This window comes from Gekko japonicus, unplaced genomic scaffold (assembly GCF_001447785.1).
Source record: "Gekko japonicus isolate JY-2015 unplaced genomic scaffold, Gekko_japonicus_V1.1 scaffold19, whole genome shotgun sequence".
Lineage (NCBI taxonomy): Eukaryota > Metazoa > Chordata > Lepidosauria > Squamata > Gekkonidae > Gekko > Gekko japonicus.
Window position 1 is genome coordinate 1,232,629 of NW_015164664.1, and position 24,918 is coordinate 1,257,546.

Below are 24,918 nucleotides of genomic sequence, written 5' to 3' on the forward strand. Positions count from 1 at the left end.
CGGCGGCTGCATCGGAGGGGGGGGAGATGAGAGACTGGGGGGGTGGTGAGCCGGGGGTGGAGGAGACGGGGGGAACCGACGGGAGGGGGGGGAGCTTACCTCCTTCCTCCTCCTCCCCCTGCTGAGTTCCTCCCCCCCCCCCGCGAGTTTCGCAGGTCTTTTCTCTTGTGATACTTATTTGTCTGAGAGAGGGGTGAAGAGTCTGGGACTTTTCAGTTTAGAAAAGAGACGACTAAGGGGGGACATGGTAGAAGTGTATAGAATTATGCATCGGGTGGAGAGAGTTGACCAAGAGAACTTTTCTCCCTCTTTCAAAATACTAGAACTCGAGGGCATCCAATGAAGCTGATGGGCAGTAGGTTCAAGACGGACAAAAGGAAATACTACTTTACAGAGAGAGTGATTAAAATGTGGAATTTGCTGCCAGAGGATGTAATGATGGCCACAGAATAAACAACTTTAAAGGGGGATTAGATAGACTGAGGAGGATAAGTCTATCGGTGGCTACTAGCCATAGTGCCTGAGGGGAACCTCCACATTCAGAGGCACTAATCCTCTGAATCCCAGAGCCAGGAGGCAACATCAGGGGAAGGCCTTGGTCTCTATTCCCTGTTGTTGGCTGTTCAGAGGAACTGGTTGGCCACTGTGTGAGACAGGATGCTAGACTAGATGGACCATTGGTCTGATCCAGCAGGGCTCTTCTTATGTTCTTATGATCAACTTTGCTGATTATAGCCCTGGCCTGGGTAGCCCAGGGAAGCCCAATCTCGTCAGATCTCGGAAGCTGAGCAGGGTCAGCTCTGGCAAGTACTTGGATGGGAGACTACCTTGGAATACCAGCAGTTGGGAGGATAGGGGCAGGCTTTATTCAACCACCTTTCTGGATATCCTCCAGGCCCCCAGTAGGGGTCAGTCACCAGAGGTTGCCATGACTTCCAGGTGTGCGTGCGCACACACATAGAGACATATGAAAAATACAACAACAACAAAAAACCCAAAAAAGAGACCAATAAAACATTGCTACTTATGCAAATGCCTGGGTGATGCATGTTATGCTTCTCCTCCTAAATTTACAGGGCAGGTTATAGGTGTTTGTGTTGTTGCTTCTGATTTATGGCGACCCTGTGAATTGATGGCCTCCAGAACATTGTATAATTTAATAGCCTTGCTCAGATTTAGCTAATTAAAGGCCATGGCTCTGTTGTCAGTCCATCCCGAGTTGGGTCTTCCTCTTTTCCTACTGCCTTCAACTCTCCCTGGCATTATTTTGTTCCCAGTAATGTGCAGGTAGCTTCTGCAAGTGCTCATCCTGAAGCCAGCCACTACTTTTTTTAAAAAAAACTACAATGAGCTACCTTTTCATTGGCTGGTAGCCCCTCAAGACTAGGAGTCCTCGCTTTGTGATGCCACGGCACCAGCTACAGCGTGAGCGTTTGAGCCAAGGTGCACCTGCGCTTTGGCCACCTGGTGTCGTGCTGGCATCTGGCCAGGCTCCGAAGGTGTTGACATAACAGCGCAATGACTTTGTGTTACTTTTTTAAAAATAACTGTTTGCTGTCGGAACAGATTATAGCAGAGCTGAGTGGTTCTTCTTCCGATGAGTGTTTGCAAAGCATTCAAGGCAATCCATTGTGTCAGAGTGTATTTGCTACAGATAGTGCCTGTTCTGTGGCTGAGATATGCCGGGAGGTGCTTTGGGCTGATTTCGACTCTTTTTTTTTTTTTTTGGCCCCCTGAGCCCCTGAAGAATCAAGCTTCCTATGCATTTCCCCCTCCCACTTTTGGCACACTCAACAACAGCCATCACAACCTTTATTGGTAATAGCAAACAGGAGGAAAACCAACAGGAGGAAAATGAAATCCTAATACATATACTCTGGTTTCTCTTCAGATTGCATAAATCTTTTGCTTTTTGGCACACTCCACTCTGCTTGCCTACTGGCTACCCCCCCCCACACACTGCTGGTTCTCTTCATGTGCATTCTGCAATGCTCGTAATGTTTTGGGAGGGTGTTTTTCACATTCTTCCTGATCTGCCTCCACTACTTATTTCTCGCCATAAGGCCTCCCTTCACATCCCCTCCTCCAGGGGCCCTTGTTAATGTACTTGAGCCATACCCTTGGTGCTTGTCAGCTTTGGCTGCCGCCTACAAAGTCTGTGGAGTAGTCACAATTTAAAGGGAAGCACACCCCTGTGTTTTAACTTATTTGGCCCTGCTGTCTTTCTCTTTTGCTGGAGAACAGGTTTGTAGTTCTGAGACCACCGCAGATTCTTTGGGTCTAGAGCAGGGGTGTCAAACTCATTTGTTATGAGGGCTGGATCTGACATAAATGAGACTTTGTTGGGCCAGGCCATGTTTGTCATCAAATGTAATGCCAGGTAGCGAAGATATAAACTTTATAAAAGGACACAAACGCAAAGGGTTTTATTTTACTTAGAATAAAAACATGCTTAAAACATTAGCACTCTTGCAATATTTTGTTTATTTAACAGTGTCTGATAACTGACACCTCTTGCTCTGAATTACTGCATCAAAATTTCTGAGCTGTTGCAATCTTGAGTATGCTGTTCAGGTGTGTATCTGTAAGCTGCAAACCTACGATGACACAGCAGCAGCAGCAGAACTGGAAGAAGAAGCAGAAGACAGCAGTTCCACTGCGTGGCTGATAGAAGCCCTTTGGAGGCCTGATCCAGCCCCCGGGCTGCATGTTTGACACCCCTGATCTAGAAGATGGTTCCCACCATTAACCTTTTCAGTACTGGACAGCTCGTGCATTGCATTTGGGTCAGAGTTTTATGGCTCCCTGCGGCAATTCCCTCCTTTCACCTCAAGTTCTCACAACAGTGATACGAACACTTGTGTCTTAGCCACTCATGGGACGGTGGCTGATGATGCAGAGCTGGAGTGAGCCATGCTTCTGAAAGCCATGTGTACTTGTGAGCCCCCTCCTTCCTGCATCTCAGACTTTTTTTTTAATTGACACCTATTTATTATACACATGACACACACCAACAGCAGCAGATTTCTACTGAGGCGGCTGACCACGCCCAAATCCACCTCTAAACTGAAATTCAGTAGCTGCACCAGCTTCAGCTTTCTTGTCAGCACCAGGAGGAGCAGCACTGCGTCTATATGTGTCCCGGTCAGCTTCGCCACGGGTAAGGCGAGCAGGATGCTCACCCTCCAATCCTTTGGGCCGTGGTCTGCCAGTTTCAGGACGGCTGCGACGTAAGGTGGCAGGCACAATTTCAGGTGGCTGGTGAAGATAATCCCGCAGGTACTGGATGCCTTCATTGGTCAGATACCAGTAGAAATGCCTCCATGCAAACTGCTCCTTGACATAGCCACGAGATTTCAGTGACTGCATTGCTTTCATGACATGGAGGTTGGGCACATTTTTGTCTGCCAGCTCTGGGTGCTTCGGCATGTGAACATCTTTCTTAGCTACCATCACTCCCTCCTTAAAAAGCAGCTCATAAATGGCACTGCGGTTCTTTTTAGGCATCAACATCGTGGCAGCGGCCCTGCATCTCAGACTTGAACCAATTGGGGGCACACTGGCAGTACCTTGAGCCCAGAAGTGTATTGCAGCTTTTCCTAACTTCCTGGTGAGAGAGAGAGACCGGGAGTGAATTGTGGAAACTCTCAAGGCATAGTGGTTAAATTGGCCTGCCTTTGGTCTGCTTGCCATGCTGGATTTCTCTCCCTTTCCTTGTGTCTTGATTCTGTGCTCTGCTGTGTTTAGTTAAGGATTCTTAATGTAATGGAAGACTTGAAACTGTCCCAGGAAAGCCCTTTCCCATCCCATCTTGGTGACCTCAGTTCATTTTCTCCAGATGAATGCAGTGGGGGCAAGAGAGCTTTGATTCAGCGTCCTCCTACAGAGTCTGTGGAGTAGCCACAACTTACAGGGAAGCATGCACCTGACCTCAGGGCTTGGCTCCAGTTGTCTTCATTGGTGCATATGTGTGCTTGAAACTACTTTGCACCAGAAGGGGTGGGGGAGGATCCTTGCTGTGAGAAGCTTAAGTGAATAGAGGAGGGACCAGGATGAGAGACGAGGAGAATATAGGATTTCAACTCCCCCAGACAGCTTGAGAAATGTACCCCACCCTCCTGGCATCTGTTAAACCCAGAGTCTCTTTAGTCAGTGTATGTCCGCACAGACTTATGAGCTCTGTGATACTGATTTCAACTGACCTCTCCTGTAGAAGAGTCCCTGATCTTGCAAAGACCTGCAGATGGCAGCTAAGGCCACTCACTGGAACTTAAGCTGGATGGATCTTATGGAACTCTGGCAATTGTCCTGTTACCTGGAAGTTTCCCCCTCCCAAAATTGAAATCTGCTTTCCCCCTGGAAGTTTCATTTTGTTGAAACTTTGTTTAAAAAACGTGTATGGGGGTGGGAGGGTTTACATTAGGGGCCCACGTGGCTGCCACAGTGATGGCATCCACTATTCCTCTCAGAATTGTGGAAATGCCTGCAGACTCAACAAGGTTGGAGGATCCTTGCCAGTAAGACTGCATAGATTGCTGTTTTGTTTTAAAGTAAAACTTGAGGTTCTCCAGGTGCCAGATTCCAGAGCCCCAGTTGCCCGGAGTGTACTGGTCTCAGTTTGTTTCAGTTGTGAGAAGGGGGCCTTCTTTCTTGAAAAGGCCACTGACTTGAATGGTTTCCATCATTCCAGACTGCTATGGTAGGCCAAGCTCAGACACAAGTTTTGGCAACGTTCTCTTCACTGTGTGGCATGGCTAACATCTTTCTTTCTTCCTTCTCCCACCGCAGGTCTTGAACCTCTTGGCTATGGATAAGAAAGGCTACCGACGTGGGAGTTTCCAGAGCAGCACCAGCGATGAAGATATGGTGGAGGTTGCAGGGGGAACACTGGACTTCTCAATGGTGGACGATGTGCCCCCTCTGGACAGAGAGATGGCGGAAGGTAATGCTGGAGCTACCTGCAAACACTCTGTGTCCTTGTGTTGGGTGATAGTGAGATATTGAAAAAATTGTATTTAGCAGAGATAAGATAGTCCAGCAGTCCCGGAATAAAATAATTCAGACTCAGAGTCCATGTGTGATTAAAATATAAAGTTTTTACTAAATTCTAGCATGGGAAGGGTAACTGGGATGAAAATAACAACAGAGCAAAATCTGCTACATCCTTACTCTACAAAGACAAAACTAGAAGAGTGAGATTATGGCTACTCTTCTTCTTCTTCAGAACACCAAACAAAGACGGGAAGAGAGACATAAAATGCTAATACACCTTGACACTTTAGTCCCAATCAAATTCCTAGATCAGGGAGAAAATTCCCGGGTATTCTACAGCTAAAGAACATTGGTTACATGAAAAACATGTGACTTCCTGTGAGTAACATAAACAAACATTTAACCCCAGATATACTGAATGTTTTCAACTTGTAATACCCAACACCTTGTCTTTCCCTTTTACCAAGCCTTCTGGCTAACATGAGCTCTTGTATGCCTGCTGCTAACTTCTAGTACAGCTGAAGTATAGTGGGTCTTGGGGCTCATTCATAGTGGTGGGGAAGAAACTGTCTTGGGGCATTCCGGAGCAGGCCGTGGTATTGTTTTGAAGATCACTTATTACAGCATCATATCACATGCAGCGGGAACTAAAACCTAAATTCACGCAGGGCTGACTCTAGGACAGTTTTGGGGGGCCCTGGGCAAGATGCTGTCCAGTGAGGTCCTCCTCCAGATGCATGAGCTGTGCTGCCACCATTGATGGCTCCTTCCTCTGCCCAAGACACTGGGCAAGCAGCTGCCAACACTGCCAATCCCCTGCCTATTGATTTGAGCAGACAGCGACAGCAGCTAGGAGGAGCAATAGCCGATGCCCAGTGGGAGAGGGCAAGTGAGCAAGTGGTTGCTGCTCCTAGCTGTTGCTGCTTTCTCCCTCGGGCCGGTGGCAGATGCTCCTCGTTGCCGTAGCTTCTGTGCTGGTGAATGACTGACCGTGGTAGCAAACCTCGGAACGGGAGCTGTGGCTGAGAAGAGGAGGAGTTGCCACCAGAGGGAGCAGTGCCTGGAGAAAGAGAAGGCAAGAGGCCGCAGCTGCTGCAGCATCATAGCTGCTGTGGGGACCAGTGGTGGACCGGAGCAGCTTCCTCTTCTTGTTTTCCTGTTGTCTCTCCCGCCCCCCCCCCCACAAACGTCAGTGGCTACTGCTGCTCTGAGCCTCCATCACCACTTGCTCAAGGAGGTGGCAGAGTAGGAGGGGGAGGTGCCGTGGAGCAGGGACGGTCTTAGTGATTCCGGGGCCCTGGGAAAAAGTCCAGGATGGGTCCCTATAGGATCACTGCCACCTCGTTGCCAGCCCCCCTGCCGGAGCCGAGTAAGGGGAGGCCCTTGCCTGTGCAAGGTGGGCAGGTGCCGCCACTGGAAGCCAGCTGCCCAAGCCCCTGATGAAGCCTGTTGGCAGAGTTTAAACACGCAGAGGAACGAGGTACCAACTGTTTAAAGAAAATAACTCAGTTTATTAAAGAAGAAATAAACCCTGATAGAACAGAGGAGAGGCACAGAGGCTTAACTAACTGACTAACTGCTGTGAGAGACAGGAGCGAAGGGGGGAGGCCTCAGTTGGAGCAGGAAGTCTCCGAAGAGCCAATCAGGAGACAGGAAGGACATAATTTGAAATTGTGGGAAGTCCTGAATCTAGCTGTGCTAACTTGCAGTCCTTCAGCTGTCCCCTATAGGCTGTGCTTCTGATCTGCTTCAAGTAGGTGCACTATAGACCTTGTACATTCCAACAGGGTGGGCATGAATAGCAGCAGGAGCCTGGTTGTTGTCTTCTCTCCCCCCCCCTCATTCTGGGGGAACATGGGTGGTTGGGGCTCCTCCCAGTGTAGGGCCCAGGGCAGCTGCCCCTATTGCCCATTCACTGAGACTGCCCTTGCCATGGAGTGGTACAGCGCAGCACTGCAAAGGGGAGGGAGGAGCCTACTCCTGGGCACAGCAGGTCAGGCCAGTGGTCAGTCCTGTCAGGGCTCCGGGAGTCTCAGCGGCTGATGGAGGATGCCAGCTCCCAATAGCAGCCTATCGTGTGTGTTTAACAGCCACCTGCTGTTGGCCTCTGCCCCAGCCGCTATTGCCATTGGTTGGCTGGGAGGTGGCCTCAGCCATAGAATCGGGAGATGTGAGCAAACCAGCAGCAGTGCCATTTGAAGGTACAGCTGTGCCCCTGGGATGCACTTGCCATCAGGAGCTTGTTCAGACCCCCTTGCTGGTGTGGCCCTTTCCCTAATTCCTGTGTCCCCTTTTGCAAACCTGCATTAAATATGATCTGCAGTCTCTTTGCAACTTGCCCGAGGTTGCTAGGCACCAGGCCTGTAATTCTTTGGTTTACCACCTTCTGTAATGGCAAGAGCAGGGACATTTTTCAGTGTTGAAGCACGTGTTCTAGCTCTCTAGGGGGTGGGGAAGGGTGTGCATGGTTCTCCTTTAGGGGCTCCGGGTGATAAGCTGCTTCAGAACGTCCTGGTGTGCAGAAGGTGCTGCATCCCTGCAGGGTATTGCAGGTGGCAAAGCTGGCTTCTCTGGGCCAAAGGATGGTGTTCCTTGCTGGGCCTGCTGCTTCCCTGTGCTTTCAGTAGTTATGCCAAAGTCGTGATTTGGGCATCAAAAGTGGGCCTGGTGACCGTATCCTCATAAGCTTGGAAACCGTGGAGCTCTTTTGATGGGGGAGTATCCCCCTTTCCTCCATGTTATCCTCACCACAACCATGTGATGTAGAGTCGGCTGAGTTTGTGACTGGCCTGACACTTGGCAGGTTTCCGTGGCAGAGTGAGATTTGAAACCTGGATCACAGGAGGGCAGCCAAGATGATTAGGGGGTTGGAGCACCTCCCCTATGAGGAAAGGCTGAAAAATCTGGGACTTTTCAGTTTAGAAAAGAGGCGACTAAGGGGGGGGACATGGTAGAAGTGTATAAAATTATGCATGGGGTGGAGAGAGTTGACAACGAGAACGTTTTCTCCCTCTCCCAAAATACTAGAACTCGAGGGCATCCAATGAAGCTGGCGGGCAGTAGGTTTGGGACGGACAAAGGGATGTACTACTTTACACAGAGAGTGATTAGAATAGAATTCACTGCCAGAGGGGGTAGTGAGGGCTACAGGAATAAATAGCTTTAAAAGGGAATGAGATAGATTTATGGAGGATAAATCTATCAGTGTCTACTAGCCATAGTGATTGCGGGGAACCTCCGTATTCAGAGGCACTAATCCTCTGAATCCCAGAGCCAGGAGGCAACATCACGGGAAGGCCTTGGCCGCTATGCCCTCTTGTTGGCTGTCCAGAGGAACTGTTTGGTGACTGTGTGAGACAGGATGCTGGACTAGATGGACTACTGTTCTGTTCCAGTCGGGCTCTTCTTATCATCTTATGGTCTCCCAGATCCTGGTTGAGCACACTAACTGCTACACCACACTGGCCTCTCTAGTAGCTGATGGTGAATGTTTGCAAGGAACAAATCAAAATTGCATCCCTTTTTCTTTCTTCTGGTTCATGAATCATAGTCCCTAATCGTCCGAGTAGCTGAACAGTGCTGAGTATTTAGATAGCCCTTCTCTTAAGGGCCCAGCACACTTTGCATGTATTGTGTTGGAACTCCTTAACAACAGCCGTGTAAGGTAGACCACTATTATCTGCACTCCATTACTGAAGCTGAGAAAAATGGCTGAGGTCTGGAGTGGAAGATTACAGCTCATGCTCCTAACCATTATGCTTTGCTGTTCTTCCGCTTTCTCTGATGTCTTATCCAAAAGTATCTGGGTTCTTATAAGCCCCACTGAATCAGTGGGGGACAGAAATGTGGAGTGTGCGCAGTACTTTCCACTGGGCCGAGTCATGCTCAAACATAATGGATGTGAATTTTCAGACTTCGCAGAGCTGTTCTTTTGAGATGGGTATCCATAGCAGAAGTAAGTTAATGCGAACATGTGTTGTACATGTACACATCTGCTCTCAACCTACAGAATAGCAGCTGTTGTCAGCAAAGGGTAGGGAGAGAGTCTGGCCAAGGAATAGATAAGAAACTTCACTGCAGGGCAGGTATCTTTTCATCTCTTGTGCCCGAGGTCCTGTTTTGAAAGTTTGCTTTCAGCACTAACCTCTGAAGGTTTACTCAGAGGAACTTGGAAGTCAGTGTCCATTGACGGGAACAGAAGGAGAGAAGGAGAGTTGAAAGCCCCTTTGCATGTCTGCTGTCTCTCAGTCCCCCTGTCCTGAAGGGGCAGATGCTGCTTCCTTCCCTCCCGTAGCTGGAACTCTCCCTCGTCCACCAGGGGGCAGTTTCTGACCTGCTCATCTCAAGCCGCTGCCAGCGGGTGAACAGAGACATGCTCTGAGCCCCGTCTGTCTAGCAGCCGTGCTGAGTGGAAGGGAAGGCAGCACTGCCCAGCGAGTGTCTCGGTGAGGGAAAGAAGGCAGCTGCAGCAGCACCCTTGCCCTCTGCCAGACCCCCTTCTCCCTCCCTCCCCAAAGATGTTGTTCTGTTGAGAAGAAGGGAAAGCGGCTGCCTGCCCCAAGGGAGCACCAGTCTTACCCAGCAGTCCCTTGCAGGGGTGGCTGCTGAGGCTGTGCGGCCCTGGGAAGACCCTCTCTCTGGAGCCAGAAGACAGGTGGGGGTGGGGCGGCTTTCTCTGCGCTGCTAACCACTCGCCATGAACCAGTGTGTTGTCTTTGGAGGCAGGCAGGCAGGCAGGCAGCCTCTGCCAGGCTCTGCGTTGCTCAAGGGCAAGGGAGGCTGTTTGCCAGGTCCACCAAAGGGAGGCACACTCCTTCAGCAAGAGGATTAGGGAAATGCACTTTGAACTGTCTTTGTGATGCTTCAGAAGCCGTGTGCCTGGGAGGCACCAAACCATAAAAGATTGCAGAAGAAAGGCAGGCAGGCAGACAAGCCTGCTTGGGGCAGCAGTGTGAGGCAAGAGGGACTGGATTTCAGGAGGTCGAGAGAGAGTGTTTCTCTCACTCATAGGCGGTTTTTGGGCAGAGGGGAATAGCTCCCAGATTCCGTTTGGAGAACTGACCTGGTCACCAGCAGCAGAGAACCCCCATGGCTCTGGTGACGTGGCTCAGTGTCTGCCAAGGCAGAAGTTGCTCGAGCAGACGTTTAGAGCCCAGCAGCCATTTATTCTTCGGCCTCCCTCTGGCTTTAAAGGTGAAGCCGCTTAACGATTAACTCAGCCCAGTCACCTGCTTGGGGGAACGACTTTGCACTCTCTGGACGCTGTGTTCCCTTCTGTGGATTTACAAAGGATTTTTCCAGGCTGCCTACAGCAGCAGATCGGGGTGTTCTCAGCGGCAGAATTTTCGACCCCAATGGAAAAGCAGCACCCCAGCCCTTCCTGGCCTAATGGTCTCCAGGTGTCTGCAGATGAAACTTTCCACCCAGGTCTGTCGTGGGGGAGGCTTCCCACTGTGTTGCTTGCCCTGGCTGATGTGGCAAGGCATCACACCAAGGAGGGGCGAGGGGTGGGGTGGATTTTCTGTGGCCAAGTGGCATTCATTCCACAGGTGTGCAAAGGCATGGATTAGATGCCCCTCCAACCCCAGAGGCACATGTGCCCTGTTGACTGCACCGGAGCAGGATCAAGGGCCTGGCATGGACTGAGTCTGCCAGCTTGATGTAAAGACCTTTGCTGGGATATCTACCTGCCTCTTCAGGATCTGCTTCCTCCACTTTGACACTTTCTTGCATGATATCTCCCTCCCCTTAAGCCTATTCTACCTTTTAGGACCCTGACCCAGCATCTGTTTGGCAGATGACCGTGCAGCATTAAGATGCAGAAGCTCCACCAGTTCCAGCAGCGGCCAGCTAGTTATAGTGGAGATGCTGCAGGGGCTTAGAGTGGCTCAGCGGTTGCTAGATTCCACAGGTGAAGACCACAGCTACTAGGAAGGAGGAATCCCCACATGCCACACTGTTAGCTCCACCCCCACCTCTCAGTCTCTCACGGAGAATAGGCTGATTAATAGTTGTTGATATGATAGTTTAAAAACAGAACCTCCATATGCAGAAGCAGGCTGTCATTGATTACCAGGGGCAGTCAGTGCTGCTTGTGGGCTTCTGGGGACACCTGGCTGGCTGCAGGTGGAGTGCTGGAAATCCTTTGCTCTGTGACCCTTCCAGGCAAGCCGAACAGTCCACCACTTTTCATCCTTCCCTTAAGCAAGCCCCAGTATCATCAGTCAAGAAGAGCTCTTCTCCTTCTCTGTCTGCTCTGCAGGCTTCTCCTCGTATAATGGAGGCGGGATGAATGGCTCAAGCAAGATGATGGATTTTCTGGAAGAGCCGCTCCCTGGCGTGGGGACCTATGAAGATTTCAACACGATAGACTGGGTGCGCGAAAAGTCTCGGGACCGCGACAGGCACAGAGAGGTCAGTTGCGGCTTTGCTGGGAGACTGGAGCTGCTTCTTTCCCCGTCTCTCTGAGCTTTTCCTTTCTCCAGGCAACGGGATGGGTGTGTTTGCAGGGAAGCATTCTGAGAATTCCACTTGCAGCAAAACTGAAAGGGGCACAGGAGATCTGTCCTCGGGATATCTCCCACCTCTTCCTCCTTTTTAAAAAAAGGCTTCAGAGCAGCTGCGTGTGGCTCCTGATTTGACTGGGAAAGTGGTGCAGGGAGATGGTGTCTGAGCCACTCCACTGGGGTAAATCTTCCTTAGGTGTGCAGTTGCATACTAGCTGGGGGTGGGGTTGGTTTGTGGCATCTGCCATTTTATCAAATCCTTGCACACATGGTGGGATGGGGGGGGGTGAGGTGGGAAAAGCCATGGATCTTTAGCGGTTTTCTCTTGCCTGCAGCCTGCTAAATACACAGCTTCTCTCTCTCTCTCTCTCAAATTTCCTTTCCCAGATCACCAATAAAAGCAAGGAGTCCACCTGGGCCCTGATCCACAGCGTCAGTGATGCTTTCTCGGGATGGCTGTTGATGCTGCTCATAGGCTTGTTGGCAGGTGAGATGACAAAAAGCCAAGCCTGCTCGTCTGTTTTGCTGCTTTGCCAGTTCGTACTGTGACTCCGTGTCCTTTGAAATTAGAAGCAAATGCAGAGGAGTCCCCAGAAGGCCCCACACCTCCTTATTGGTGGAAGTGGATGCTGGAGAGAGCAGAGTCCATTCGGTCCTTGCTTGGGTCTCTTGGTTGCGTGCTGTTCTCTCGTCTGTACTAAACTACTGGTTTTCAAATGTAGGGGCGATAGCAGGTTTGATTGACATCTCTGCCCACTGGATGACAGACCTGAAGGAAGGTGTGTGCTTGAAGGGCTTCTGGTACAACCACGAGCACTGCTGCTGGACTTCTCAGGAAACCACCTTTCAGGACAGGGACAAATGTCCAGAATGGAGGACGTGGGCGCAGCTTCTGACTGGCAACCAAGGAGGGGTTTGTAATGGGAATGGGGACGTCCTGGGGGGGGGGGGCACTGGTGGTGTACCTCTGAGTGCACACCTATGTGCTAGTCTATTTTTTTTTTTAAGTACCCATAAGGTACACTTTTATTATTTTTCATATTATACACCAACAAACAAACATACTACATAACAAACATCCACTTACACACACAAAACATTCAAAGAGATCAGTATATTTTCTTATAACTCTATTACCATATTTAAAGAATTTCTATAAATTTGCTTAAGTTTCTGTATACTCTTATCTTTTTATTACCATAGTTTCTATTTAACTTTAATAATACCAAACATTTCATTACTTTAAGCTATGCATTTATATTGTACCAATCATACAGTTTTTTCCACGTCTTTTGAAATGTTGGGTCTGTTGTCCCTCTCATCAACGATGACAATTTGTCATTTTCAGGCGTCTCCAACAGTTTATTCACATATTCTTGCTTCTTTGGTGTTTCCATTTGTTTCCAATATTTTGCATATAATATTCTTGCTGCAGTGCATAGGTATGCTATCAAATATCTATCATCTGTATCAAACTCCTTTGAAAATGTTTAGTAATAATATTTCAGGCAAAAATGGTATTTTAGTTCTCAATATCTCTTGCATCATTTTGTGGATCCATCTCCAGTATCTCTTTGTTACATCACAAAGCCACCACATATAATAAAATGTACCTATGTGCTAGTCTTGTTCCTCCCAAAATACATGTGCCTTGTTTGACCAATGCAAGGCAGAAGCAGAGGGGGGCAATGCCGATGCAACTTTGCTAAGCATCTTCTTCCTTGCATGGCCGAAGCTTGACGGGGCCCCTTCTGTGTGTCTGCCTTTCAGGAGGCCCTCGCTTACATCCTCAACTACTTCATGTACATCCTATGGGCACTGCTGTTCTCCCTGCTTGCCGTGTTGCTAGTCAGAGGCTTTGCTCCGTATGCTTGTGGCTCAGGGATCCCAGAGGTAAGTCTGGCTTGTAGGTTTTCACCAATGGGTTTCTTTCTTGGGCTGCATTTGATGAACGAAAGCAGAGCAGGATTAGGTATTCCTCAAGGTCTGGTTCCTCCTGTGCTGTTCACAGACATGTCCTCCTTGCCAGGCATGCCCAGTTTCCTCTCTTGAATCTAGCACAGATGTTCTGGATGAGGCACCCTGGGAAACGTGGGAAGAGCAAACCAGTTCAGAGAAGAGGGGTTTGGACTTCTCTTAAAAGTGGGTCTTCCCCCCCCCCCTTGCCTCCTGGCTTCTAATTCCTCTCTCAGTGAGTTCAGTTAAGAGTGTCATGGCAGGAAAGAGAGAGAATTGCCTGAAAGGCTCTAGTCCCGGTCAGTGCTGACCTCCACTCGTCCAGCTTTAAAAGGGGGCCTGCAGAACAAATGCAAGGCACGAGCCAGTGTGGTGTAGTGGTTAGCGTGTCAGACTAGGATCTGGGAGACCCCCGCGTCGAACCCCTGCTCTGCCATGGAGGCTTGCTGAGTGGCCTTGAGCTGGTCAAACATTCTCAGCCTAACCTACCTCACAGGGTTGCTGTGAGGATAACATGGAGGAGAGGAGAACGAGGCAAGCCATTTTCGGTCCGCAATGGGATATACACGAAGTCAATCAATATAAAGCGAGCTTCTTCCCCTACCTATTGAGTGGGTTTCCAACTATGCGAGTCAACTTTGTGCAGACTGCTGCTGTGTTTGTGCTGTAGGCCTTCTGTGTTTGCCTTCCAGATCAAAACTATCCTGAGTGGCTTCATCATTCGGGGCTACCTGGGCAAGTGGACGCTGCTCATCAAAACCATGACCCTGGTGCTGGCCGTTTCCTCGGGTTTGAGCTTGGGGAAGGAAGGGCCTCTCGTGCATGTCGCCTGCTGCTGCGGGAACATCCTTTGCCATCTCTTCACCAAGTATAGAAAGAATGAGGCCAAGCGCCGAGAGGTAAGTCGGGGGCTGCCGGACGTGCTCTCTGGTCCCGGAGGGTGGCCTGGACAGGCTGTGCTGCAAAGTGTTTCTCGGAAGTGACAGAACAAGATGGCTTCCGGAATGGTTTCCAGGTGACGTGTTTGTAGTTCTGGAATAGGCTGAGGTACCCTACTTGGCCTCTCTTCCCTGGAGTCTCTGTTTCTGACATGCTGTATGAGAGTGATGCAGCTGTAATACCAAACGTTTAGAGAATTACCTGCCTAAGACCAGAAAGTTCTTTTTCAGAGAGAAGGTGTGTGTGTGTATTTATATATATTTCGATTTATTAATCGCCCAATCCTGCAGAGTGCGCATAATAGTACTCATCCTATGTTAGTACCTCGGATTTGCTTCAGCATAATGTATTACCATGGATCTCTCTCCTCCTAGGTCTTATCAGCTGCTGCAGCTGCTGGTGTATCTGTGGCATTCGGTGCCCCCATTGGTGGCGTGCTCTTCAGTCTAGAAGAGGTTAGTGTGCATTGCGGGTTTGCTTTTGACCACCTCCTTCAGTGCATGTCAAGCTCACTTGGTTGGCTCTAAGGGAAGGCACTGCCCGCTTATCCCTGGGGCTCCTAACCCATGTGAAAGCTCTGTTGCTACTGCTGGATCTGTGCCTTGACGGCTGACTTCAGTGTGTTGGAACAGCTCTGCTTGCTGGCTGTGTGGAGCTTTCATGGGAACAATCATGGTCCTTTGGAAGCTCTGTGGGTGTGGTCCTGAGGGTTGGAGTCGGTTGTAGGCTGTGTGCATCCTGCAGCTTGTACCGCATGACTATGTAATGTAAGCCTCTTGAGAGTTTTCACGAACCCAGGTTTCTGAGAATTATGGCTGTGAAGACTCATGGCTACAAACTCACTGTGTGGAAGACAAAGTGATATTAAGCCAAGTAATTCAGGCCAGGTCTCCGGTGTGCAACCACGAGGACTGAATCTGCCCCTCTGTGTCCCAGGTCAGCTACTATTTCCCCCTCAAGACACTGTGGCGGTCTTTCTTTGCTGCACTGGTAGCAGCCTTCACCTTGCGCTCCATCAACCCCTTTGGGAACAGTCGCCTCGTCCTGTTCTACGTGGAGTTCCACACTCCCTGGCATCTGCTGGAGCTGGTGCCCTTCATCCTCTTGGGGATCTTTGGTGGCCTCTGGGGGGCCTTCTTCATCCGCAGTAACATAGCCTGGTGCAGGAGGCGCAAGACCACCAAGCTGGGCAAGTACCCCGTGACGGAGGTGATTGTGGTGACAGCCATCACAGCCATCCTGGCCTTCCCCAATGAGTACACCCGGATGAGCACCAGCGAGCTGATCTCTGAGCTCTTCAATGACTGTGGCCTTCTGGACTCCTCCCAGCTCTGTGAATACGTCAATGATTTCAACAGCACCAAGGGAGATGATCTGCCCGATAGGGCCGCAGGGCCGGGAGTCCACAGGGCCATGTGGCTGCTGTCTTTGGCTCTCATCTTCAAAGTCTTCATTACTATATTCACTTTTGGAATGAAGGTAAGAAGGAAATGCAATCAAGTGTCTATATCAAACTAATAGGACCTTTTTGGACTACTTACATAAACCAGGCACTATACATTCCATATAGTTTAAAAGCTGAAGGCCTGCCTCAGGCTTGCAGTCAGAATAAGATGAGATACCTAAAGGGGAGAGGGTGGGAGAAATGGCAGAAGGGAGAGATCAGCTGGAAGGGGGCCGTGTTTGTATCTGGTGTGTGTTAAATATCCTGGCCAAAGGAGCTGAGTGTTCCTTTGACAGGAAACGGCAATGGGGGGAAATGCTGTAGTCAGGGAATGGAGAATGTAAAATTGGGCTTTCAGGTCGCACAAAGCAGGTGGAGGAGAGAAAGCAGAGTAGGGAAGTGGGAACAGGGAGGACACGAGAATAGAGCCAAGGCTTTTTTGGTTATAAGAAGCCACAGTGAGAGCATGCATGTGCATATTGTGAAGCCTCGCAACTATCTGTGTGCAGTTTCTTACTTGGAAGTGATCATCCCCTTCCATGGGACCACAGATCTTGAAGCAGGGGTATGTGAGAGATTTTGCTGTCTGCAGTGCACCTTATGGAGCTTTGTGGAGTGACCTTAAGGTCTGGGGAAAGAGCAGCCCAGTACAACAGAGCCAAAGTTTGTTCCCTGTAGATCTGGTGCCCACCTCCCCCTGGTGCAAAAAAAGCTGCCTTGATGTAGATTGAGGGCTCCTTGAGCGGGCAGCGACAGATGAGTCTGTTTCTCTTGCAGGTGCCTTCAGGTCTCTTCATCCCTAGCATGGCTGTTGGGGCCATTGCGGGCCGGCTGCTGGGAGTGGGGATGGAGCAGCTGGCCTACTATCACCACGACTGGGGCATCTTCCACAACTGGTGCAGCCAAGGGGCTGACTGCATCACTCCTGGCCTTTATGCAATGGTGGGAGCTGCCGCCTGCCTAGGTGAGCAAGTTTACCGCATGGGCACGAAGGCCGAGGCTGGTGGTGCTTTGGCACATCTTGGGTGACTCTCTGAATCCGAGCTACAACTCTTCTGAGTTTGGCAGCTGGAGGAAAGCCTGGATGAATTTGCTTCCATTTGCAGGTCAGAGAGCTCCAAGGAAGGAGCTTCTAGTACCCCCCACCCCACCCCCAGCCCATGTCATAAGTTTGTTATTTATTCCATGCTACTGCATTTGGGCACCAGACAAAATTTTGAAGACATCCTTTCAGCCCTACTGTGTGTGAATGAAGCTCTCAATTATTTTTCTTCTTGGATAGCAGTCACTTGGGATACTGTGTGAAGCATGCCTATTTGGGGGGGGGTGATTTTAAGTTTCTGACCTGAAACAGTTCTGGTGGTGCTTTTTGACCTTTGGGCGTAAAATCAAAAAGGTGTTGTGTGTGTTTGCTCTAGTGGGGCAAACAGCAGCTTCATAGTGGTGCTTCAGGTTGGGAAAACAGTGTGCAGATAAAGAGTTAAGTTCCATCTGCTCCATGGTCCTCCTCTGAATTCAGTACCTGCGTAAATCAGTGTGCAGTCTGGCCTTTTATCTCTGTTAATTTACATACCGGTGGAAGAGGGGATACAGTACAAACCAATTTTTCTGTTTAATTGAAGCATGCATTTCCTTGTTGACACATCATAATCACTTTACATGGTTTCATAAGTATTTCTGGGTACTTAAGAACACCACATGCTTTTAGCATTAAGGGACAGCTATGAAACTGTGAGGTTGTTTACTTGATCCAAAACTCATCTCTGTTAGCTGGAGCACAAATCAGTGTAGAACACCAGTTTTGATTTACCACTATAAGGTTACCTTCTCTTTTGAAGCAGCGGCCATTTTTAAAGGGCTTTTGAAGAAGTTGCTTTAAGTAACACATCATCGTCGCCCTAAGAATAGCTCTTTGTCCCCAAGAGGAAATCAAAGTTGGGGAGCTCTAGCACTCCAGCATTCTTGTGTGTCCTGGGATCGGCTTCGAATCCGGTCCACTTGTAAGTACTGTTTCACACACAACCCACAATTTGCGTACGGAATTCACTGCCACGCTGCCACAACTCCTTCATTTTTGTAAAACTTTTATAAAAGAATCCTGCACGCTCACCTGAAATGCTTGCAAGGCAGTTTATAAAAACCAAAAAACAAACCAACAAGACAAAACAATGGTAAACAGCAGCACGAAGTCACTTTCCAAGAGCCATAACCATGAGGCAGACCAAAGTTCAGGGATGTTTAAAATAAAAGCTGGTTTAAAAGAAGCAAACCATGAATGTCAGACAAATATCTGGGAAAGTAGAATGTGTTTACCTGGTGATGGCCATGAATTGCGATAGTTTTAAAGAAGGCTAAAGAGAGCAAGTCTGTGTTGGTTATCTGCTGTGATAAATGAAACCTCCATGATCAAAGGCAGTTGAGTGTCTGATGCTAGAGATGTACCATATGGACAGACAGTTGCCTTCCTGGCCAGTTTGTAGGCTTCCCAGAAGCTTCTAGTTGGCCACTGTTGGGGAAGGGATGAATTTAGAAAGCCACTTGGTCTATTCCAGCAAGGCTCTTCATCTTATGTGAAGGGGGCAGTGTTCTGTCAGCTTGATTTCTTTTGTCTGGTTATATACGTGGAAGTTTTCGAGCTACCTATGGGTCATTACAGTTACTGGATAGGAGGCCGCCTCCACTCCTCTGTGGGCTGCATCCAGTCATCAGAAGTAACTGCCCAGTTTATTTTTTTCAGGCTCCCAGCTTTCTGCTTAGTTTAAATAAAAGCTTAAGATTACTGAGGATGGGCTGTACTGTTGCTTTCCCCACCCTGTCCTAGCAAGCTCTGCATGACTCACATAGTTTATACTACATGTAAAAGGGGGGGGGGAGTCTGCATGTCAGAGGCCTAGAAGTGTTCATCTTTCGCTCACAGCTGCGTTTGCATTGCAGGGGGAGTGACGCGCATGACTGTGTCCCTTGTGGTCATAATGTTTGAACTCACCGGGGGCCTGGAGTACATTGTGCCTTTGATGGCTGCTGCCATGACCAGCAAGTGGGTGGCTGATGCCATCGGCCGGGAGGGCATCTATGATGCCCACATCCGTCTCAACGGGTACCCTTTCCTGGAGGCCAAAGAGGAGTTCTCTCATAAGACTCTAGCAATGGACGTTATGAGGCCGCGACGCAGTGACCCTGCACTGACCGTCCTCACACAAGATAGTATGACAGTTGAAGATGTGGAGGCCATTGTTAACGAGACGACCTACAGTGGCTACCCTGTGGTGGTGTCAAGAGAGTCCCAGCGCCTGGTGGGATTTGTCCTCAGGCGAGATCTCATCATCTCTATTGGTAAGTGAGCAGAGAGACTCATAAAGGTTATTGTACACTGGTAGGGGAGGCACAGTGTTTGTGTTGTGGGCTGCTGGGGTCAGGTTTCTTTCCCCATGTAAGACCCCGGTGAGGATTTCCTTTTCTTCCCAAAGCTGTGCCTTAAATCAGTATGGTATAGTGGTTAAGAGCGGCGGACTCTAATCTGGAGAACCGGGTTTGATTCCCCACTCCTCCACATGAAGCCTGCTGGGTGACCTTGGGCCAGTCCCAGTTCTCTTAGAACTCTCTCAGCCCCACCTACTTCGCAAGGTGCCAGTTGTGGGGAGAGGAAGGGGATTGTAAGCCTCCTTGAGACTCCTTAAGGTAGAGAAGGTGGGGTGTAAAAACCAACTCTTCTTGAGTCATCTTGTACTTTACTCAGTGTCATTTTAGGATGCTTTTACCATGGGTGGTAGAACACCATCTGTAATAGTTGCAGTCTTCAGGCCTGCACATCTAAAGGGGGTGGTTTGATCAGGGGCCTGAAACCACAGTGTTTGCAGTGTTTGCACTTCCATCTGCTGATGCCCATCTTGGCCTGTCTGTAAGGGGTTTGGCTTTCCAGAAGGATCTGGACTGAAAGGGAGAATGCTGTGGTTAAGACTAAAGATATAAACGTCTGTGTGAAGGCAGCCCAAATTCTGCAGAAAAAGAAACTTTATTTCTATGGGCTGTTATAAATTACACAAACGCGTCTATATTTATCTTGCTTAATTCTGCTTTGGGCAGTAAGGGTGGGAGAGCAAGGCAAAGAGCAGAAGGCATCACAATGCTCTTCTTCCTTGACCTGCTGGCTTCTGAAATTTCCTTCAGGACCAGCAGCATGTTAAGTTCTGAATTCATTACCAGCTTCTACACTACTGCATTATAACAGTAGAATACCTGTAGCCATGGCCAAAATCTTCTGTTGATATAGAATCCAGGAGTCAAAAAGACAAAGCATGCCTCAAGACCAGCCTTCCCTTGGGTAATGCACCCAGTCCAAACCTGTGGGGTACTGCAAGCAATGGCAGTTACCAAAGGCAAAGTGAAGGGTGGTTGGGTGTACTCAAGTTGTTCCATTCTGTTCCCAACAACTCTCTTTTTTTCCTCCCCCAGAAAGTGCCCGGAAGAAGCAAGATGGAATTGTGAGCAGCTCTGTTATTTATTTCACGGACCACTCCCCACCTCTGCCTCCCAGTTCCCCGTCCACGCTCAAACTCCGGAGTATTCTTGACCTCAGTCCTTTCACTGTGACAGACCAAACACCCATGGAAATTGTGGTGGACATTTTCCGCAAACTTGGGCTACGCCAGTGCCTGGTCACGCACAATGGGTAAGGACAGCACTTGGGGTAGGGTGAGGGAGGAGCAAGCTTATTGGCTACCTCAGTCTCTTTCTGAGCACTTGGATGCTTCTTGGCAAATTATGTCAATGTGATGGTGCTTGTGTTTATCTTCTTTGCACTACAGCCATGAGCATTTGGCATGTGAAAGAACAAGCTGAAATGACCCCTCTTTCAAGCCTTAAAGGAGGGTTATCGGTCTCTGGGGCACCTATTAAAATGGGGTACAGTGGAATCACTAGGCATTTATGGTCAGTGTGTCCCAGTTAGTCACATGATTTGTGCTGCTTACATTCCTGGTGAGAGCACAAGAGAGGCTTGCTGGCCTCTGACCCTCTTGGGACACATCAGTTCCCTCCTGGTTCTGCCACACTGGGTGGGGAGGAGCTCTCGAAGTCTCTTGTCATGTCAAAAGCAGACCAAGAAAAGGAGAGACAATGAGAGATAAGTGGCAGTAATCACAAATATATTGGATATACAAATTATACATACAAAAAAACAAAGCTGGAAAGTAAGGTTACTATAAACAATGTTTAGCATGTCTGTTTTGGTTTTTAAAAGATGCTGCTTTTTAAACTGGGCAACAAACAATCTGCAACACCTTACAACTGAAGTAGTGTTTGGAAATCAGTTGCTTTCAAAAGCCGAGGTGACAGTAAATTTGCTTTATTGCAAAACAAGCTTTCATGTACGCAGCAAATCAAAACACTTCCAAAGCTTTGTCACTCGAGTGACCCCCCCACAGACACACACCAAATTCCTCAGAAACTGCAATATGAGGGGGGAGGGGGGATTCTCTTCAAACATTTGTGAAGAACTTTGCTTCCCCATACTTTACTGGGGGAAGTCAACCAGTGATACCAGCTTGAAATGGCTTTGGGTTTTAATAATGTGAATCTATGGTTAACTTGGCTCACCCTTGTGGGTTCTAAACTGAAAGAAAATGTGAGTTCTTAGAAACATGATGCTAACACAGTCCAGTTAATTGAATTCTGAAGTCAGGGCTCTTTGTCACCAAGGCAGCGCTCCTGTCCGATCACAGTAGGTGGGAAACGGGAGGATTCCTATGCTAACTACTTCTGTTGATGGCCTCTTTTAGGAAACTCCTGGGAATCATTACCAAAAAGGATGTATTAAAGCATATTGCACAAATGGCAAACCAGGATCCGGACTCCATATTGTTCAATTGAGCTCAAGTACGGAGGAGGGTCGTAGCACCCTTCCCTAAAGGAACTTTCTAGATGGACTCCTGCATTTTTGTTTCTCTTTTTATTGAGAACTCGGAGCTATCTTCAGAATTTTCCAACTATGAAGCTAACAATAATCATGTTTTATTTTTTTTCTACAAGATAACCAATTGCACTATATAATCTGTGGAAATTAATCTTCTCTTTAGAAGAAAAGACTTTATTATATAATCCTTTGAAGTTGCATTGGAAAAATACCCATGAAGGAGTAAAAGAAACAATATAACAGAATAAAATTGTTGCTTTATTTTTAATCCAGCTCTCTCTTCTCTGGTAAGTTGGGGGCAAGGGGGAGCTCTCCTAACACTCTGCAGCCATCAGAACGACCGTGGCACTACGAAAAGAAACACTCCACCTCTCCAAAATGGGAGTTGCTGCTTGGGAAACATGGGGGGGGGGGGAGGGATCGGCAGTGCTACAGAGTCCCCCTCTTTCCTTCCACTGTTTCCCCTTTGTGTGAGGTTTTGTGCTGATGCTTTGAATCAGAAACCCTTTCGAAGCCAATTCTGAACTGCAACAGGGGTGGGGTTTTTTGTGAGTATCATTTAGAGTTTGCCTATTTAAAATGGCTGAAAGCAACAAAAGTTGGTATCTCTCAACTGTTGCTTAGTTGGGGGGGCTTGCCCCCACCTTCTGTTGGATTGGCCCAGCTTTTACGTACTCTGTTTGGGTTCCTGCAAGTCTCTTGCACCCTAATAGCACACCATGGCTTCAACCCCCACCCTACGTTCCTTTTTCCCACTGCACTGCTGCCTTTACTGAATTTATGACAGGCAGTTCAGAACTCTTGGATCTCTCTTACAGAGTATTTCAAAACTTGCCAACCTGAATATTTTGGTGTCACCAGCAAACGTTCGTATTTTTCAGCTTTGCTGCTTTCCCCATCATCCTTGGAACCTCACTGAAAGATTAGGGTGGTTTAACAGCGGCTGCCTGGTCTGGCCTGTAGCTTCCTGCCTGCTTTTGCTCTGACCATCCTCCCCTTTGCCTGGGTCATAGCCCAGTGCCGTCTTGAAACAAGCAGCTGAGATGGAGCCTGTTTTCCGCACTTTGTTGAGATTATAACTTCCTCCTGCTGCCCAGATGTCTGGGTAGGAGGCAGAGATTCCAATTCATTGTAAGTCCTTGCTATATTGCACTTACAATCCTCTAGGGGCTTTAATTTCTTTGGGCACCACCAAAGTAGGTGCATCTGTCAAAATGTGAGAGAGCCAGGGACTGTAAACACAGGGAAGTGGGAGACCCAGACTGAAATTGTTAGGGAAAACTCCCTAATGGGTTCAGCACTACAGAAAGCTGCAAGGAAAACCCACAGAGGCACCCGGTACTCGTCTTGGAACAAGGATGGCTCTTGGGTTTAATTTTACAAGACTAGCCCAGGATGTGGTTCAGGGACTGGAATACAGGCCACTTGCATGGTGAGGTTTCAGCTGCTGCTGGAGCAGCACGTCTAACTGTGGAGAATACAGAGTGTAGAGTGGCAGCTGCCCCTAAGGAACAAAGGGCTCAGGTTTGTTCAGAGGCAAACTGAGTTTAGACCAGGGGAGGGCCCTCTGCACTCTCTGCTTTTAACGGCATCCAGAATTTAGCAAGCAGGACATTTTCCCTCCCTGAACAAGGGAAAAAAGTTAGTTCCTCTAGTTTGTAAGGAGCAAGGCCTTGAAAACATGGGCAACCTAGGACAAATTCAAAAGGCTCCAGGATGCCTGCTTCAAGACTTTAATGGATTGGGGGGGGGGGGCTGCTCCTTCCCTTGCTGTGATTTCTTCCTATTGGATGAACCCCTGAAGCCTAATCTGCCAAGAAGGAAAAATCATTGTTGGTTCCCTCCCTCTCCAGTAGTTTAGCAGAATGGGGAAGGAGGGTCCTGTAGGTAAGAGCGGAAAGCAGGGAGGCGATCCAAGGCCTGGCTCTGAATGGTGAGTCGTCCTAATTGTGGGGCTGGGGAGGTGGGTTGATGTCAGGCCAGGTTCTGCGTGGCAGGAGCCATAACAAAAGGGTTGCTGGGATACCAAGAAAACAGAAGTGTGCCTGTGCGGAGGTGGCCATTGTTGGACTGGCGGTGGTGGAAAAGTGCCTTTCAAGGCAAGCGATGTTCGGAGGTGGTTTGCCATTGCCTGGCTCCATGTGAGGACTCTGGACTTCGTCTCCCACCCAGATACTAACTAGAGGCTAATCTTGCTTAGCTTCCAGGATCTGATAAGATTGGGCTATCCAGGTCAGGCATATTGTTGGATTAGAGCAATGGTTTTCTCTTCTTCTATTGCAGAGGGTTAGTTCTCACAACTGGCACTCCCAGCTAGTGGGTGAATGTGTGTGTAGATATATGGACCTGCAGAGAACTTCTGACTCCGAACAGACTCGGAGATAACAGGGCGACAAATGTCCTTTTTGCAATATGATTCACAGTCTCGATCCACCTCCCTGAAGAAGGAAATGTTACCTGGTACTTTCTGCAGTCCTGCAAACCTTCCTGATTGCTTGTGTAACCTGGGCTTCCTCCTTGCTCTTCTGTGAGTGTTGTTTTAACTGCTGTGGACTGCCCCCTCCCCAATAATATCAGAATGCCAGACTCTGTTGAGAACTGTAGGGTTGGATCCAGACTAAATTGGCGATTTCCATCAATCCCCCCCCTTCCCCCAGTTTAGATCCCTATTCCCCATGAGCAGCATCTCATGGAGATCTGTGGACTTGTGGGAGGAGGTGGGGAGTTTCATTCCACTAATGGAAAACTTAGGCTGGATCCCATGCATAGGCTCCATCTTGAAATGTACTGACTTTAGTGGATGGCATTAAGGTCCCTGGCAAGCTGGAAGCACTTGAAGATGAGCTTGCTTCTGATTCTCCCCACCCCCTCCAGCTTTAAAGGGAAAAATTTCTCTCAAGTGGTTGACCACTTTGGCTTTCAGCAGGCAAAATACAAAAGGGTGCTGCAGGCAGCTTCTCTGCTTCCTTTCCTCTGAATCAGCCGGCCATGGCAGTTTCACCCTCAGTCACTGGCACAGCCTGCCGATCAAGCTAGGAATCCCAGCTGGGGGCCACACCCCGTGCTGAGAGGGTTTGTTTCGTGTGTACTTGGGTCCACATGCTGCAAGGAAAGGAAGTGAAACGCGTGCCCGTCTCCCAGCTACCTGCAGGCTGTGCGAACATATGACA

General features: G+C 48.9%; 1 protein-coding gene and 1 pseudogene across 1 annotated transcript in view; one reads left to right on the forward strand and one right to left on the reverse strand.

The window, feature by feature from the left end:
* The window catches only part of CLCN5 (chloride channel, voltage-sensitive 5), a 40,502-nt gene extending 18,486 nt beyond the window's left edge, over positions 1-22,016 (forward strand). Inside the window, exons 2-13 of the mRNA XM_015409012.1 lie at positions 4,789-4,942; positions 11,255-11,406; positions 11,886-11,985; positions 12,221-12,411; positions 13,269-13,391; positions 14,147-14,353; positions 14,768-14,848; positions 15,330-15,872; positions 16,615-16,801; positions 18,772-19,170; positions 20,290-20,506; positions 21,615-22,016. Coding sequence (XP_015264498.1) covers positions 4,807-4,942; positions 11,255-11,406; positions 11,886-11,985; positions 12,221-12,411; positions 13,269-13,391; positions 14,147-14,353; positions 14,768-14,848; positions 15,330-15,872; positions 16,615-16,801; positions 18,772-19,170; positions 20,290-20,506; positions 21,615-21,705 — 2,427 coding nt within the window. The 5' untranslated portion in view covers positions 4,789-4,806 and the 3' untranslated portion in view covers positions 21,706-22,016. The remainder of the gene's footprint in view (positions 1-4,788; positions 4,943-11,254; positions 11,407-11,885; positions 11,986-12,220; positions 12,412-13,268; positions 13,392-14,146; positions 14,354-14,767; positions 14,849-15,329; positions 15,873-16,614; positions 16,802-18,771; positions 19,171-20,289; positions 20,507-21,614) is intronic.
* Positions 3,028-3,513, reverse strand: LOC107108564 (annotated as a pseudogene).
* Positions 22,017-24,918: the final 2,902 nt, after the last annotated feature.